The 16302-nt window shown below is 34.5% G+C and overlaps 4 protein-coding genes and 1 long non-coding RNA gene across 5 annotated transcripts; 2 read left to right on the top strand and 3 right to left on the bottom strand.

Annotated features, from left to right (window-relative positions):
* Positions 1-155: 155 nt before the first annotated feature.
* Positions 156-2019, top strand: LOC106333038. Its single transcript, XM_013771521.1, has 3 exons — positions 156-397; positions 681-886; positions 1675-2019. Exons 1-3 carry the CDS (start codon positions 308-310, stop codon positions 1904-1906), a joined length of 528 nt encoding a protein of 175 aa, XP_013626975.1. The 5' UTR covers positions 156-307; the 3' UTR covers positions 1907-2019.
* Positions 2020-4479: 2460 nt separating this feature from the next.
* On the top strand, positions 4480-5278 carry LOC106334044. The gene is made up of 3 exons (XR_001268514.1): positions 4480-4770; positions 4854-4895; positions 4985-5278. It is a non-coding gene; the product is annotated as an uncharacterized LOC106334044 (long non-coding RNA).
* Positions 5279-5926: 648 nt separating this feature from the next.
* On the bottom strand, positions 5927-7144 carry LOC106334138 (chaperonin CPN60-like 2, mitochondrial). Its single transcript, XM_013772474.1, has 4 exons — positions 7060-7144; positions 6751-6959; positions 6361-6491; positions 5927-6096 (listed from the first exon to the last, which is right to left on the bottom strand). Exons 2-4 carry the CDS (start codon positions 6757-6759, stop codon positions 6009-6011), a joined length of 228 nt encoding a protein of 75 aa, XP_013627928.1. The 5' UTR covers positions 6760-6959; positions 7060-7144; the 3' UTR covers positions 5927-6008.
* A 735-nt stretch (positions 7145-7879) lies between these two features.
* LOC106331206 lies at positions 7880-8381 on the bottom strand. Its single transcript, XM_013769526.1, is given in 3 exon segments — positions 7880-7905; positions 7908-8207; positions 8360-8381. Coding segments are annotated over 3 exon segments (348 nt in total).
* Positions 8382-8738: 357 nt separating this feature from the next.
* On the bottom strand, positions 8739-9448 carry LOC106333894. The gene is made up of 2 exons (XM_013772280.1): positions 9322-9448; positions 8739-9244 (listed from the first exon to the last, which is right to left on the bottom strand). The coding sequence occupies exons 1-2, from the start codon at positions 9389-9391 to the stop codon at positions 8820-8822; spliced, it is 495 nt and encodes a 164-aa protein (XP_013627734.1). The 5' UTR covers positions 9392-9448; the 3' UTR covers positions 8739-8819.
* Between the last annotated feature and the right edge of the window lie 6854 nt (positions 9449-16302).

Consider the following 16302-nt stretch of genomic DNA (forward strand, 5'->3'; position numbering starts at 1 on the left):
ATAAGAAAAAAAATTTAAAAAAATTTTTTTTTTTTTTTTTTTTTTTTTGGATAATTCTGCTATCTGGGCAGCCACATTCCCAACTATCCCCGAAAGGGGTCCAGCGCCATAACGGATTTAACAAAAGCTCGAACCCGGGTGGCGGACCCGTTGTGGCCAAAGCTCGAATCCGGGTGGCGTACAGTACAGCTATACCTCCTTTACCTGTGCTTGGTTCTCTCTTGACAGTTTCGTCATCCATGTTGTATAATATAAAGAAACAAAACAGCTTCGAGGGAAAGAGAACATCACGAGAAAATCTGCTGCCATGGCTTCAAAGCTCGTGATTATCATTGTGTTCATTCTAGATCTCATCGCTGTTGGACTAGCCATTGCCGCCGAGCAAAGAAGAAGCGTCGTAAGAATCGTTACTCTCTCTCAAACTTTCATTAAAGTTTGTTGCTCTGTTTCGTGTTCAGATCTGATTCAAGAATCAAGATTCGTTAAAAGTATGTGATGAACTTAACAAGGATCCTTGTTTATGAGTTTGATTCAAAACCTGTAACCGAAACTCTCTCAAGATTTCAGTTTCAAAAAAAAAAAAAAAAACTCTCTCAAGATTTATATTATAGAGAGTTAAGATCTGTGTAGGTAACTGTAGCTTTGTAGGGCTAGATCTGAATGTAATGTTTGTTTTGTAGGGTAAGGTTGTACCTGACAAGGAGAAAGTATATGAGTACTGTGAGTATGGCTCAGACATAGCTACAAGTTATGGTGCTGGTGCTTTTGTGCTTCTCTTGACAACTCAAATCATTATTATGGTGGCTAGCAAGTGCTTCTGCTGCGGCAAGGCTCTTAGCCCTGGTGGTTCAAGAGCTTGTGCCATCATCCTCTTTCTCATTTGCTGGTAATATATTTTTTTTTTTTTTTTTGCTAACTAATATTTTTTTAGGCCTTGGTTGGTAGAGAATTAACATTAGCAATAGTAGTATGCTATAGAAGCAGTATGCTGCGGCTGTATGTTTTTGCTAAACTATTTAATAGGATAATTGGTAGAGCAGTATGAATATGCTAGTTAAAATTATTATAAAAATTAGTATATAATATATAATATATTTATTTTTAATGAATATATTTCTAATATATATATATAAATATATTCACATATAAAATTAAAAGATATATAATTAATTTATTTTATTTAATAATTTTAAAATTATGTTTGTATCGAAAATTATTATTTTAAAATAAATTTTATAATTAAAATATCTATTTTTAAAAATAATATTTCACATATAAATTAAATTAAATTATATTTTAAATGTGAAATACTATTTTTAAATAAAAAAATATTGTAAATTAATTTTAAAAATCAAAGTTTTATTTTCTGGATATAAAAATAATTTTATGATATTATAAAATAAAATAAATTAATTAATTAAATATTTTCCTTAATTTTATAAATTATAAATGCAAATGATTTTCTAAAAGGTTCATATGAGAGCATTGGCCAGAGAGCATTGGCCAGAGAGCATTTGAAGAGCATTAGCATTTAGTAAATGCTTCTCTAAATGTTTTTTTAACAATTGTTGATTGGATATTGTAGAGCATAATGGTAATGCGTCTACCAAATCATAACGCTATATGTTTCATGAAACGGTGACCCATTATTCTTTCTTTCTTTATTTGTGACAGGGTGTTTTTCTTGATTGCTGAGATATGTTTGCTCGCGGCATCAATCAGAAATGCGTACCACACTAAGTACAGGAAGATGTGGAACGTGGATGAGCCTCCCAGCTGTGAAGTGATACGTAAAGGAGTGTTTGCAGCTGGTGCTTCATTCGCACTCTTCACTGCTATAGTCTCTCAGTTCTATTACGTCTGCTATTCTCGTGCCAGAGATGATTACAAGAACCCACCTTACTAGTGGAACAGTTTGTTTCATTTCTCACTGATTCTATACGGTATCAAAGATTTAATGGTTGTTGTTGATTTGCTTATTGCTTGTATTCGTTTAAGCCCACATTGAAATTACCATAACATTTTCCGAATTGTTAGCGGGCCTGAATATCAGCCCATTAGCCCTAGTCGATGGCAGAGCTGCGAAAACAAAGAACTTGAGCTGGATAAGGACCACGATCAAGAAATGTTCGATAAGCTTCTATCCCAACATTGCTTCCTTTGAGGACCTTTTCCATATAATGATATAAACCGTACTGTTATTAAGACTGGTCAAAGATTTGAATAGGTTTTAACTTTTAACAATGAATGAAGAGATTAATGGGGCCTAGTTGAGAAGTTTTATTTTCTCCACAAGTGTTTGTTTTAATTGACTACACTGCTGCTTCGCAAGTTCGGATATAGCGTAAATTTTTTTGATAAAATTTGATTTTTTTTAAATATAATAGTTTTTATTGATTAATCATTAAGAATTATAAAAATTATAATTTATTTAGTAAGTTATTATTTACACGTATAAAATAAAATATTTATATAAATAAATGTTACCCTAATAACTATAAAATAAATTCAAATCAATCTAGTAACTTTAAAAATCTTCTAACAAATCCATCAATAATTTATGCTTATGATTTGTAGTACCATCGCTGGCTCCTCTGATAACCATCAGAGCGTCGATAGGAACATCATGTCCATTTCCAGCACATACACGATGTACACCTCTGCAGGTTTTAAGAGACAGAATAGCAAGAGGCTGGAGTTTTTGTTAGCACCATAGTTGTCACCAGTGGCCACATAGTAATAATAATGTTAGTGTCACAAATTCTACACAATCCAAAGTTATATCAACAAAACATATAGATTGACCACATAATACTATATTTACTCCATAGGAACTTAATCTTCACAACATTAATCACTAAACTAGGTAATTTAAGAATGAATCATATGAGAATAAAAACTTCAACTATACAGTAAACTAAACTCAAAAATTTAAAGAGGTTACATGCTTGCAAAAATTACTATTCAAAGCTAGCTTGGTTCTGTGTATTAAAAAGTTTGTATCTAAGTGACCACAACCAAAGATGTAATTCTCCCCACGTGTGAAAACCACAAAAGTACAAACTGGATAAATTTTGTGGATTATAAAAAAACTACAAAATTAGAATAAACCAACCTCTCCAGGCTGAATTATAAAAGCAACATTGTATTCGCGACAACATGATACTTGAATCACTTGAGCCGAGGATAAAAAATTGTATGCCTTAATCCTATGAAATATCTTATTTCCATCCCCTGAGCAAGAGCTCTAAACTCATGTAAACCAAGAGCAATACTTCGAGTTGATGATTTTACATTGTGACATTCACTCCCGTTGTTAAAAGCATCATGACATAAACATAAACCAATCATACAAATCAAATCCAAATTACTTGAAATAACAAAAATAAACTATTTGACATAAATAAGAAAAATATAACCAATTTCATATGATATTGTTTATATTTTTCTTATATTTTGCTTATTTATGTCAGTTAGTTTTATTTGAGAAAGATTTCAGTAGGCTCTAGCCATGTTTGAAAAACATTAGCAAAATATAACCAAGCATAAAGATTTCAGATAGATCAATATCATGTAAGGCTGATTATTTACATTGATCAAGATTTGAGAAAGATTTCAGTACAGGTTTGAAAGGAGGGATGACCTACTTGTGAATTTATATGATCTCCATATCCTAACAAGCGACCTCTTGAGTGATCACCACGGTGTGATATAAATTTTCTATTAACATGATAATGATGAAGAGATAATTTGTTATAAAATTAAAATTTTAGTTGTCACGTATGGTTTAACATAGATTAGCTCATCTTTCCATTATAAAAAAAAAAAAACTCACTCCTTAGTAAGTTTACTTTTAGATTTTTAATGTTGGACAAATTTTATTCTGTCTAGATTTATGCTTTTCAGGTATCAAACTTTAGACGTTTATTTATCTTCCAAGCAAATTACAGTGATCACTGTAAAGTAATATTATTTTTACTGTGATCCAATCAATGCATTGACTCTTATAGCCCAGATATTCCGCTATAAATCAGAAAGTTGTACGGACATATACCAGTGCAACATATTCTAAAATCGTGTTCCAATATAAGTAAGACTAAACATCTTTGCTAACAACAAAATCAAGCAAAGAATCAGGCAAAACTTTAAAAAAAAAAAAAAAACTAAAACAAACTTCTGTTATGGGCTTAAAATTTAGAAAGATTTACATTACAGGACACTTTATGACTTATTTATTTCACTCTGGGACACTTCTTTCTATTAGAGCACTTTTCTTTAAAGAGCTGTTAAGTCTTAACACTTTTAGTTCAATTCTAACCATAACGCTAACTAACGGAACCTGAAAAGTGGCGGGACTTTGTTCCTAGCCATTGATTTTCCTTATATTTTGACGGCCGAGATTGCACATATCTTTCTCTCTCTCTCCTGCAAATTTTGCTTATTCTATCTGAATTGGACTCTGTGCGTTTACGAGATAGATAAAAAATAGAGTTATGTAGATTCTTCGATCAGGAAAGTTGAGATAAGCTTTTAAGACTTTGGTAAAGATTCTACAGATGGAACAACACGAGATTGAATCGTTTCTTAAAGACAGGAAGGATCTTGAAGATAAGTCAAATCTCAACACAAGAACTGGATATATGATGTTCGTAACTACGAGAAACAACTTTCACGCTCCGGTTAAGTGGTTGGTCTTCTTTGAAACTTCTAAATGCAATCTATTTTCTGCACTAAAGGAAAGGGATCGTTCTCTTTGCAATTTGGGACTAGGTGAGTGATATTTTTAAATATTGAATTAAAGTTCACTCCTTTTTTTTATCAAAGTTTCATTCTTTTTCTTCTTTGTGCTCAAGGGGATTGTAGAAACAAATGATTTCTTCACTCTGAATACAAAAGTAAGTAAAAGTTTGAATCTTTAAGCTCTTTATTGGTGAGTTTTGGTAGTAGAAAATCTTAACTAAAGCTTCTTCTTTTTTGTATGCAGAAAAAATGGCAACAGGGATGATAAATCATTGGTAGCAGAGATGAGAAAACTGAAGCTTGCTTCTGAAATGAAATGAGAGGTTTTTGATCTCTTACAAGAGAGTGGGTTTATTTGCAGTCAGTTCAAATGTATCAAGTGGATTCGCTGATAAGTTGAAGAAGAAAGATGATGAGATTGCTCAAGCTTGAAGAAGAAAGATGATGAGCTCCTCTGAATGTTTTTTTGATAAGTTTCCTCTGTGAATGTTGGAGATGTAAACATATATGTGACAAATGTATTCTCATGTGGCTATTATGTGGCAGATGTACATTGTATGAAACTTGATTTTGAAATTGTAGATGTATAATTGTTTTTCATTTTATATAATCTCCAATGAACATTAGGATAATGTACACATGGATAACAAAACATATGTGCACTTCTAATTTCTATCAATGTACACTAAGATATTGTATATGCGGGTAACGAGACCTATGTACACTCATTTTCACCAATGTACATTAGGATAATGTACACGTGGATAACGAAACCTATGTACATTACTCATTATACAAATTTACAATGTACACGAAGATATTATACAGTTGGCTATGTCTTGATCATCAAAATAATGTACACATGTATAACGAGTCATGTACACTCCTCATTTATACAAGTCACAATGTACATGATGATACAATTTGGCTACGATAAATACATTTTTCGGTTGAGGCATTTTGTGTACACTTTCCCTGTGGATAAGTTTTTTTTAATCCATGTGTACAATTTAACTTTTCACTTCAGTAATAGTTTAATATGTATCCTTGTATTGATGTATCTCACAATGTTACAAGCTATAATAGTTTCAAATCCAAGAAATTCCAGAGCAAATTTTATGTAAAACATCGTAGTGTCATGCACATTGCACTACAACAAAATAATCATACCACATTTGTGTACACCTACAAACTGTCCATGTGGACACCTACAAACTGTCCATATGTACACCTACAAATTTCTATATATAAAAACTATCCATGTACACCTACAAACTATCCATGTGTACACCTATTAATTGTTTCATATGAATGAAAATGTTGCTGGACTTCCTCTTGGATACATGCGTTGTCCACCTAACATACACAAAACCATATAGTCACATAGGGAAAACGAAAGTATGAATTGAGGATTAAAGCTCTACAAGTTCTTGTAGATACTGATCATAAAAACATTGGAGATTTACAAGGCAATTAGTTTAGCAATTTCAAGCAAGTTTCAATCGATGCCAAAAATATTATAACCACATTTTTTCCCTAACACCACCACCGAAACCAAGAGATACTCATATTGAAATTCTATTACTAGAAAAACTCTGTAAACAACATAAATATATATACCTTGGACCCATGGTGACTCTCACAGCTTGTGCAACCTCGAATACACCTTCAAGCATAGCTGCCTGAGGCCTAATGCCTAAACAGATATCCTTAGCTACATAGTTTCTGCTACTCATAATCCTTCCAGAAACCTTAATGGTAACAAAGAAATCAATAACGATATTAAATAATTTGATATTGGCTCAGCCAGTAACCAGTTCAAGAAGATCTTCTACAGCATCTAGAATCCATTAAAACCCGAAAAAGTTTTACAAATTCAGAAGCTCAATATATAAAATTTCTGATGCAAATACCCAACTTTATTGTTTGTGAACTGGCACATTTCTAGAAGCTTTCACGACTATTAACAAAAATGCCCAATAACAAGAGAAGTAAGTTCACGAGACTCACCTGTTTCATGGTAATAGATGAGCTACAAGATAATCAAACCCAGACATAGTACAAATCCTTTTGAAAAACTCGGAAAAGTCAGCCAAGACAAAACCCTAGAATTCGTAAGCAACCGGTCGTCCGTCATCTCCAACTCTGATGCCTCTGTAATTAGTCTCACTCCATTAATTTTCCATCATCGAAAGACAAACCGCTTCCTCGGGTCTCCTCTGCAACATATGCAATCGATTAGAAAGATCGAAACCAACACACGATTAAAACCCTAAACCCAAAAAAATGAGCAAAACTGCAAACAAAAAACTCACGGACCTTCCGCTTTCTCCTTCCCCGCTAGCTTACTCCTTCCTCGTTAGCTTCCTCCTCAGCCGTCATTAAATCTTTCACCAATTTTCCCGACGTCAGAAAACACCTTCGAAGTTTATCGAACTATCGTAACCGTAAACTTTGTAAGTGGGTGAAAGTAACAAAAAAAACATTTTACTTTTTACGGTGACTCAATAATTATTATAAAGCAAAATTAATTTTTTATTGGGTCCACGACCAAGTCACTGATTTTTTTTCAAAAGTTGAACACTAAAACAAACCTAACCAGCTAAAAAGTCAAATTACTTAGATACCCATCTCTAGTTTAGCTTTTTCAGGGAGAAATTGGTATATGACCACTAAAAAATGCCTTGGTAGCACAATGTGCAACTAGTATAGTGACCATTTATGTTACAAACTCTAAAATTTACAGAATTTTATAATCATTATATCATTCCACCATATATGGGTCCTATAAGTTTCTTTTTGTGGGAATATACTCGAAGTTGTACAGTGACCATTGATCGGGGGAATATTGTAGTTTACCATGTTTCAGTTTTACTAGACAAAACAAAACAAAAGAAATGATCTCCACCACCACAAGCATAGCGAATTAATCAGAAAGGTTCAACACTATGCATATATGAATACTTGTAGACATGCCCGGTCCTATGTATTTAGACATTTATACCACGAAAAAATGTTTTTTTCTTCCATAAACCACTACAATACAAAAGAATTGATGTCTTTAAAATTTAGATAAATTTTGGTACGTAGAGTTGGTGCCTAATAAAATAAGAAATGTAGTATCATTCACTATAAAGAATCAAGCCTCAAAAGCCAGAGGAGCCAAATCCGAGAAGCAGTGGTCTGAACACATTGGTCCCAAGTCACCTTGCTCCTTGAAATCACCTCATATCCAATATTCTTTAGCTCATAAGTGGAGAAGATGAGATTCATCAATCATTCATGATGACATTCTCTTCAAATCATCAAAATGTTCTTACAACATCCCTCCGTCATGGTCTTGTCGTTGACCAACCCGTCTGTCATCTTGATCCCCCATTTGAAGCTTAGTTTCTCCGTACAATCTTGGAGAAATCGGATTCGTTGTGTCGTCATGTGGTGCACGAGTACATGGTCGTAAACTGCACCTTGCGTTAGCCGTGGAGATGAAGTGATCGAGCGAGAGCTTGATCATAAGCTATTGATGTAACTACGAGAAGCGTTATGCGAATTGTTTTTTTTTCCTCTTCTTAACTTTCCAAACTTTACTTTACAAGAAAGGGCCAATAGATCTAGTCACATCGTTGGCTATCTTGTTCCATTACTGAGTTCTGTTTTTGGAACTATAATGTGTGCACACGTTGGAAGAGTTGAAACTCACTGAAATCATCTTGAAGGGTTACGGCCATTTAAAAAAAAAAAAAATCTCATCTGATTTTGACAAAGATGTGATGATTTGATCAATTTTGTTATCATATTTACCTTTATGCGTTGCTCATATAATATTAGTTGGATTATAAAAGTCCTATCTAACAATCCTTTGATCTAAACACTTCATATCAAGCATAGACTTCTTCAATGACTTATCATATTAACATATGATATTATTAACGCATCAAACATAATGTGAACATATATATATATATATATATGCTGCAAGTTTTATTAACGCAGTAAACTAAAGTAGAAGCAGCAAACACACACGTTACACACAATAATACATATAAAATGACGTTATTAGTTCAAGACGGGACTATAGTTTACTCGCCGGATTGAAGAGGCGGTGGCAAGTCGGCATCTGGATCAGAATCGGAGGGGGCTGGGGCTGGAGCCGGGGACAGGTCAGGGGGAAAGTCGAGTATACTTGAGTTGACTAATAGTTCATAAAACATACCCCAATCGGAAAGGCTTTCGAAACGAAGATTTATGGTTCCCTCTTTGAAAATTATGACGGTTGGAACAGTGAGTATTTTGTAATCTAGTGCAAAGAACAAAGTCTCCAAAATGTTGATTTTGTAGAACTTAATCCGGTCGCCGTAGGTTTCAACAAATCGAGCCACTTGGTCGTTCACTATATCACATGGAGCACCGCACAATGGGGACGTTACCATAACCCCTATGTGAATTTCCGTCTTGACCAGAATTTCTTCCCATTCAGCTTTGTCACGTATCCATTCCACTACCCCTACGTACATGCATCGAATCAATGGATGATCAAACAAACATATAACTAATCTATGTGAGATGGTTGTTTAATTTTACCTTGACTATAGCCACCACCCACCAGGTACATTAGCATTACTACCAAACCGTACAAAACCCTTTTCTCCATATTGATCAACTTTTCTCTCTGCCTCTCTGCCTCTCTGCCTCTCTTTCTCTTGTTTTGTTTTATGATGTGTAATCTGCCTGATTATAAAGCCTCGGTTGTTTCTAGTTTTATAAGCTTCAAAGGTAAATAGCTTTTCAATTAACCAATAACCAATCAACACCATCTCTCTTTTTCATTCCTTACTTAGCTGTCTGCCTGTCTTTAATTAATTTATACTCCTAACGTGCATTTCATGGTATGCTTTAATAAAAAGTCAATGGACGTTAACAAATGAAATGCATTTTATAAATATTATAAGAATATTTTATTTGTATAACAAAATCCAGACACCGATGTCAAATACTAATTTTTAAATCTGGTGAATTTTATTAATTGATTCCCTTAAATTACTAAAATTATATATACACATTTTAAAAGTTATTGAACTGAAGGTGGTGCCTACAACAATTCCGGAAGGTCCACAGAATCTTGTAATTTTATTTGTTTTGTTGAAAATTTTGCTTTGGCTTTCTTTACGGTGTAAAAAGACAAACACAATGTAAATTTCTGTTTGACTTTTTAAATAATATGTTATACTACGGTCTAGGAAGTTAAACATTAGTAATTTTTTTTTTTTTATAATCCAGTATCCGACCACTTTGCGTGATCGACTAGCCCACCGGGCCTAAGCCCATGCCATTACAGGATTTTTAAGCGTCCACTTAAGGGCCACTGGTTACGCGAAGTGGTCTGGAGGGCGAGAGGCAGCCCATGTAAATACCCCTCGTGGCCGGGGCTCGAACTCGGGTGGCGGACACCTCAACCGAGGTTCCTTTACCACCAGACTACGAGGCCCGGTTAACATTAGCAATTTAGCATCCACCAATGTTAAATCTGTAAAAGCCTCCCCATGAGTTTACCTTTGACTAATCCCTCAATACACGAAGCACCTTAACGTTACTACCAGAGTTCCAAACGATACAAAACCATAATTTTCTCCATCGTAATACTTCATTTTTTTTATATATACCCTTCCTTTCGTTTTATATAAGCTTTCATAATTTACATTAACCAATGAACACCATCTCTTAAAATTCACATATAGGTATACTTTACGTTGTGTTACAAAAAAAAAAAAAGGGTATACTTTAGTCAAATAAATCTGAACGTGAATGTATACGTGAGTTCTAAGAGATCTATCACTTCTTCCAAGTTTCTTAATAGTCAAATGAATTATACATCAACATATATGAAAATCACCACATTCTCACTCCCTATCATTATTATTAGCTATCTTTTTTTTTAATCTTCCCCAGCTAACTGTTCAAACAAAAAAAAACTTTCGGTTGGGCCAAAATTTGAAGATTATCCCTACTTTAGGAAGGATCTCTTTAGAAAAATTTCCTAACTCATACGCAGGGAAAACAAGTTCATCAATCCGTCTTATAAATCTCTCTCAATCTTCATATTGTTTTCTAGGTCAACGAGTTATTTTCCCACAAAAAGTATCGCATAACATCAAATGTCTCCCAAATTATTGCCACGTGCAATATGTCCCCGAAATAAAAGTTTCAGATGTATTTCCCCATAAATCTCTTTCAATCTTCATATTGTTTTCTTGAATGATAGTTTGCGTATAAGCCATAACAGGGTAGGAAAATTTATGATTTTTTTGAATAATTAAAGAAAACGATTTGAAACCGAACCCGATCTATGAGTCCATAAAATTTCTATCTTAAAGATCCGGATAACCATCGGTTATTACCCGAGCTCGATTTACAGTAGGATTAACTGAACATTTGTAAAACATTCACATGAACATTTTTCTTTGAATCTGTGAATGCTCCGTAGTGTTAAGGTTGCATGACGTTCTGAATCTCAAAATACATATGGGTTGCATCAAGGAGAAGCATAAGTGAAGATTAATTGTATAGTCATCAGATCAAGTGTTGAGAAGGGTCAGAATATGAAGGCTCTAGGTGAAAGCATTAGCTAAGTATTGTAAAGACTCGGGTTGAGTCTAAAGGTTTGTAACACTAGGATTAAGCTTAGGCACGTGTCCTCATCTCGGAGCTAGGCATGAAGTATCACATGTGTAAATAGCTGAAGTATAAAGCTATTAGCTTTACTCTCTTGAGCTGATTAGGGTCATCTTGTTACAGTATCAGTGGAGAGATCGAGAGACTGTGTCATTTGGTTGTAATCGGAGCTTGCTTGTGAACAGTTAATGTTGCTGGTTTGATCCCAGCTCCGGTGAGCTATAATGGCTTTGGTGGAGAGCGGTGAACACCGGGTCAACAATTCTTGGTGTTCTTGTCATCGATTCAAGTTCAAGCAATCGACAAAGCAGATAAGTTCAGTGAGGTTATAATCGAGTTCTGATTCTCACAATAAGCTTAGAATTTTGTGTGTGTTGTACTTTCAAAGAGAAGAACCCAAGAAAGAAGAAAAAAATCTATAAAATTGTTTAATTATTTATTAAATGAATGCGAAAAAAGCTATCTATTCCTTAGCCTAGGCTTTTTAATACCAGAAAAAGGATCCACAATGGCATTTTATGGCATTAAAAATTGCCTATGTTATAGTAGTTATGGAGGGATCATAAGTTACAACTTCATATTAACTTTTGAATTCAAATTCATAAACAATAATTAAATTATTGGACTATATGTTCATTTTCCTAAACCCACTTTTTAATCTGGTCAATATGGGCTTTGCTCCACCAACATGATTTTATAGATTTACTTTTCTCCAGAAAAATGAAATTCGCACCTTTACTTTGATTTTTCTATATGAGAGAAATTATCTTATGATAAAGTTGTGCTATTCAAACACCTTAACTTTAGAAGTCCATATCTTTTTTTTTGAATGAATGCTAATTTAATTCATCAAAAAACCTTTGTACATCAAATGGAACCTTATTTTAAAAGTGAAACTACTCGTATATCTTTACAGCTTCCGTAACTTCTAACTACCTAAGGTATTTACAGTTTTGTACCAAACCAGAGCTGTAACACTTCTTCAAGTCCCTTAACTCTTTTTCCCTGCACCAAACTGAGCTTATTTCGGATGGTTTTGTCCATGAGCTTAATCAAGACATTCTGTGGCATAGGTTGATCTCCATGACGCCGCTTGTTCCGTTCTCTCCACAGAGAATAAATGGCAACGTGAAATGCATAACTAATACAGAAACGCCTCTTCTTGTCCATGCTACCCGAGATCAACCGAATAGTAGCCTCACATGAAGTGGAGTAGGAACTATGCACAATCCCTTTTGTGATCTGTTCCCAAATCTGAGAGGAAAAGGAACATTCAAAGAAGAGATGGCTTCGCGTTTCCGTAGCGTTTTTGCATAGGACACATGTAGTATCAATTCCTTGGCTCTAACGTGAAACTCGATCCATAGTTGCAAGTCTGTCTTATAAAGCAAGCCAGGTTATGAAAGCGAATTTCGACGTAGCTTGAGAGAACCATACCTTCTACCCCAGTCACATTTCAAACCAGTCGCTCTTATCAACTGCCAAGTCTCCCTAGTAGAGAATTTTTGCTTGAACCTCGAGGACAACGCCACAAGTCCTTATCCATCTTTGAATGACACTGCTTCTCAGAAATTCTACCCAACTCCTTTTCAATATCATGAAAAAGAACTCTCCTATGCCTCTTTCTCCTCCGATGATTATTTAATACCTCCTCCACCGTTGCTTCCCTCCAAATACCCATATCTATGATTCCTCTATCCCCAAGTAGCTCAGACAGTACTTCCAACTCACACCACTTATCATACCAAAAGGATGTATGACACCCATTACCCACTTCTTTCATGTGGAAAATCTTAGCGACAGCCCTCAGTTTTAGCATCTTCCTCCAAATCCAAGAACCCATTTGAGTGTTACCGCTCACTTCCCAAAAGCTCTTCTTCTTAAGCAGATTATTTTTGATCCATCTCCCTCACAGCGAATCACCCACTAGCATTCTCCAGATGAGTTTCAAACCTTAGACGAGATTCACTTCTTTTAGTGCTCTGATCCCCAACCCTCCTTCGTTTGTTGGCTTACACACATCTTGCCAAGCCACTTTTGCACCAGAGCTCTTCAGGTCCGGCCCTGACCAGAGAAATACAGAGCATAGTTGTTCAATTTCTTTGACACATTGACTCAGGAGTCTGAACGCCTCTGCCCAGAAGTAGACTGTGCTCATCAAAACTGATTTTATCAGGAGCATTCTTCCAGCATATGAGAGGAACCGGCTCATCCAAGTGCTTATTTGCCCTCTGATTCTTTCTATAAGTGGCAAGTAATCTTGTCTTTTCATGGCTTGAGTCATCAAGGGCAATCCCAAATAGCGAACCGGGAGATCCCCCACTGCAAGAGGAAAGTTTCTCAAAATTCTGCTTCTCTCATCTTCTGATATTCCCGCCATATAGATTGTAGACTTTTCTAAGCTTATCTCTTTCAAGCAAACTTCCTTTTTTAGAACAAACTTCAAACTTCATTTCTTACATATAAATACACTCTTATATAGTGATTTTAGTAATGCGTCACTCTCTTTTAGTTCGATTATATTTCATCATGAATTTATCAAAAAGTAAATGTAAACATTTGACTTAAAATATTTTAAAATTGAGTTCCAATGAAAGCAAGAGTAGACATCTTTGCTAACAAAAAGAAAACTATGGAAAAGAAAATTAGGCAAAATCTAGAGAAATAAAACCAAAGAAAATTATGTGATGGTTCAAAAATTAAAAAATATTTTATGACAAAAAAAAAGAATGTAACAATATTGCACCATATACGTGCTATTACTTACTTTTGGTGGTAAGTTGTTGGATCAAATTATCAAGCCCATTGGCTTCGATAAAATTAGTGAAGAAATGATATGGGCTGTGCATTAAAAAGCCCAGAATGTCAAGATTGACATTGTGCAAAGTCCCACATCGGGGAACCAGAGCACATGAGAGGAGTATAAATAAGTCTTAAGCACGTAAGGGCGTAAACGGGTTCAGAAGAGAGGATGGCTCTCCACGCGCGCCGCCGTTCGGCTTGGCTCAGCGTGGGCTTGGGTCTTTGGTCTTTGGTCTTGTATGGAGGGTCTCCGGCCCAATAAAATTTTTTTTGGACCAAGTTAAGCTCAACGTTTTGCCCATTTAATTCTTTAAAAACGACATGCATTTTATTTGAAAATAAACGACATGTAGTTTGTCTAGAAAATAAAAACGTCATGCAGTTTATCTTCTCGAGGTATTTAAAAGAGATAAGAGAGATTCTTGGGAATTAAGTTTTGCAACTTCAACTTACCTCGATCTCCGCAAAATTCTCGCCCACGTGAAGCAGTTGTTGTGGGAAGTGGGTCTTCTCCTTCTCTGTAAATATCGCTTCTCCTCTTCATTCATTTCTAACATTTTTACACAACAAAACCAGCAAAAATCCCTTAACATAAGTCATAAATCCGAGAGTGTTTCGTTGAGTTTATAGTTTGATAGGGCGATCATGAGTGAAGCATGATTCGTTTGCCATGGTTGTATCATGGAACTCGATATTCGTACTACGGAGCGAATATTTAGAGTTAAGAAAAGAGATTATATCTCGACTCCATGTTCATTTGCGAATATGATTTCTTATCGTTTTTTGTGTTCGCTTAACCAGACGTCTATTTCCTTAACATATCGCTTTTATTTTATCGTTTATGTCAGTCCGGTTATCCGGCTTCTACAGTAGTAACCCAAGAAGTTATGATACGACCATTGAAGTTGAAGTTTTTCCATACTTCAGGTTTTACTAGACATAATGATTGTATATTATTAATGCATGTGGCTCCAAGAAAGTTATGAATATTGCATTCTCCATTGTTTTTTCTTCTTCTGGTGATGGAGAAAAAAGAACATTTGTTGAATGAGAATTTTATGACTGAATGTTTGGTGAGACTAGCTTCCGGTAATTAAAGAATTGTTTGATACTTTTGAGTACATATGTTATTTGGGTACTAAAATATTGCGCATGTTGAATTGTTGCAAATTCAATTCAAAACGTTCATTTTAGAATTAAATTTGCTACATATGGTACTTAGAATTGATTGGTTTATTTGTGTTTATTTTCTTTTTCCAACATCATAAAGACCTTTTACCTATGGATGGTCAACCCTCTGAGTGGACCGTCTGTGAATGTTTAAGACAATGCTGGTAATGTCTCGAATTTAACTTTTACTTTAGTTTTATAAAAGTGTAAAGTTTTGTAGTGTGTTAGAATTCTGATATTTGTTAAGTGTTGTAGTCTTGTAGTCTTGTTATAAGTCTGATACATTGTTTAAGTGTTGTAGTCTTGTATTGTTCTTAATGCTCCAAACTGATATTAATTTGCCTCATGTTTTTTTTTTGGGGACTCAACTTCATTAAAACTAGAAAGTGTTTAACTGAACGAGTCAGTTGTTACATACACTACAAGAAAACGTGCCTATAACAACGAAACTTTACGACGAAAATATTTCGTCGTAAATTTACATGGGCTTTACAACGAAATTACGAGGAATCTAACTTTCGTCGTAAACGCCATGTAAAGTTACGACGAACTGATTTCGTCGTAAACTCCTTGTAAGTTTACGACGAATGTACGTGGAATGAGAAATATGTCGTAATCATTACATCGACATTACAACGAAGCATGTTACCGTTATATTTAGGTGAAAACGTGTATTAAATGTGCTTTAACTTACCTAATTTCGTCGTAAAGTCGTTGTAAATAATATGTTAAAACCATGTAAAATCCATGTAAAATATTCCTTGTAAAATCATTGTTATATTTCAACTACCCAACTCGAAAATTTCTCTATATATATGTCATTTCCCACAACTCTCTTCCTCACAACACACAAACGGGAGAAAAAAAAATCCGAAAAAAAAATCAGAAAAAAAAAATTTCAAAAAAAAATCTAAGAAAAAA

The sequence above is a fragment of the Brassica oleracea genome, chromosome C3, assembly GCF_000695525.1.
Source record: "Brassica oleracea var. oleracea cultivar TO1000 chromosome C3, BOL, whole genome shotgun sequence".
NCBI classification, from domain to species: Eukaryota; Viridiplantae; Streptophyta; class Magnoliopsida; order Brassicales; family Brassicaceae; genus Brassica; species Brassica oleracea.

What these genes read in the sequence shown, in the direction of transcription:
- LOC106333038 (XM_013771521.1), top strand. Translation starts at nt 308, where the DNA reads ATGGCTTCAAAGCTCGTGATTATCATTGTGTTCATTCTAGATCTCATC. An exon ending in CCGAGCAAAGAAGAAGCGTC is followed by an intron (nt 398 to 680) that starts GTAAGAATCGTT and finishes TTTGTTTTGTAG; the next exon opens with GGTAAGGTTGTACCTGACAA. An exon ending in ATCCTCTTTCTCATTTGCTG is followed by an intron (nt 887 to 1,674) that starts GTAATATATTTT and finishes TATTTGTGACAG; the next exon opens with GGTGTTTTTCTTGATTGCTG.
- LOC106334138 (XM_013772474.1), bottom strand. An exon ending in AGAGTCACCATGGGTCCAAG is followed by an intron (nt 6,097 to 6,360) that starts GTATATATATTT and finishes TGTGTATGTTAG; the next exon opens with GTGGACAACGCATGTATCCA.
- LOC106333894 (XM_013772280.1), bottom strand. Translation starts at nt 9,391, where the DNA reads ATGGAGAAAAGGGTTTTGTACGGTTTGGTAGTAATGCTAATGTACCTG. An exon ending in GGGTGGTGGCTATAGTCAAG is followed by an intron (nt 9,245 to 9,321) that starts GTAAAATTAAAC and finishes GCATGTACGTAG; the next exon opens with GGGTAGTGGAATGGATACGT.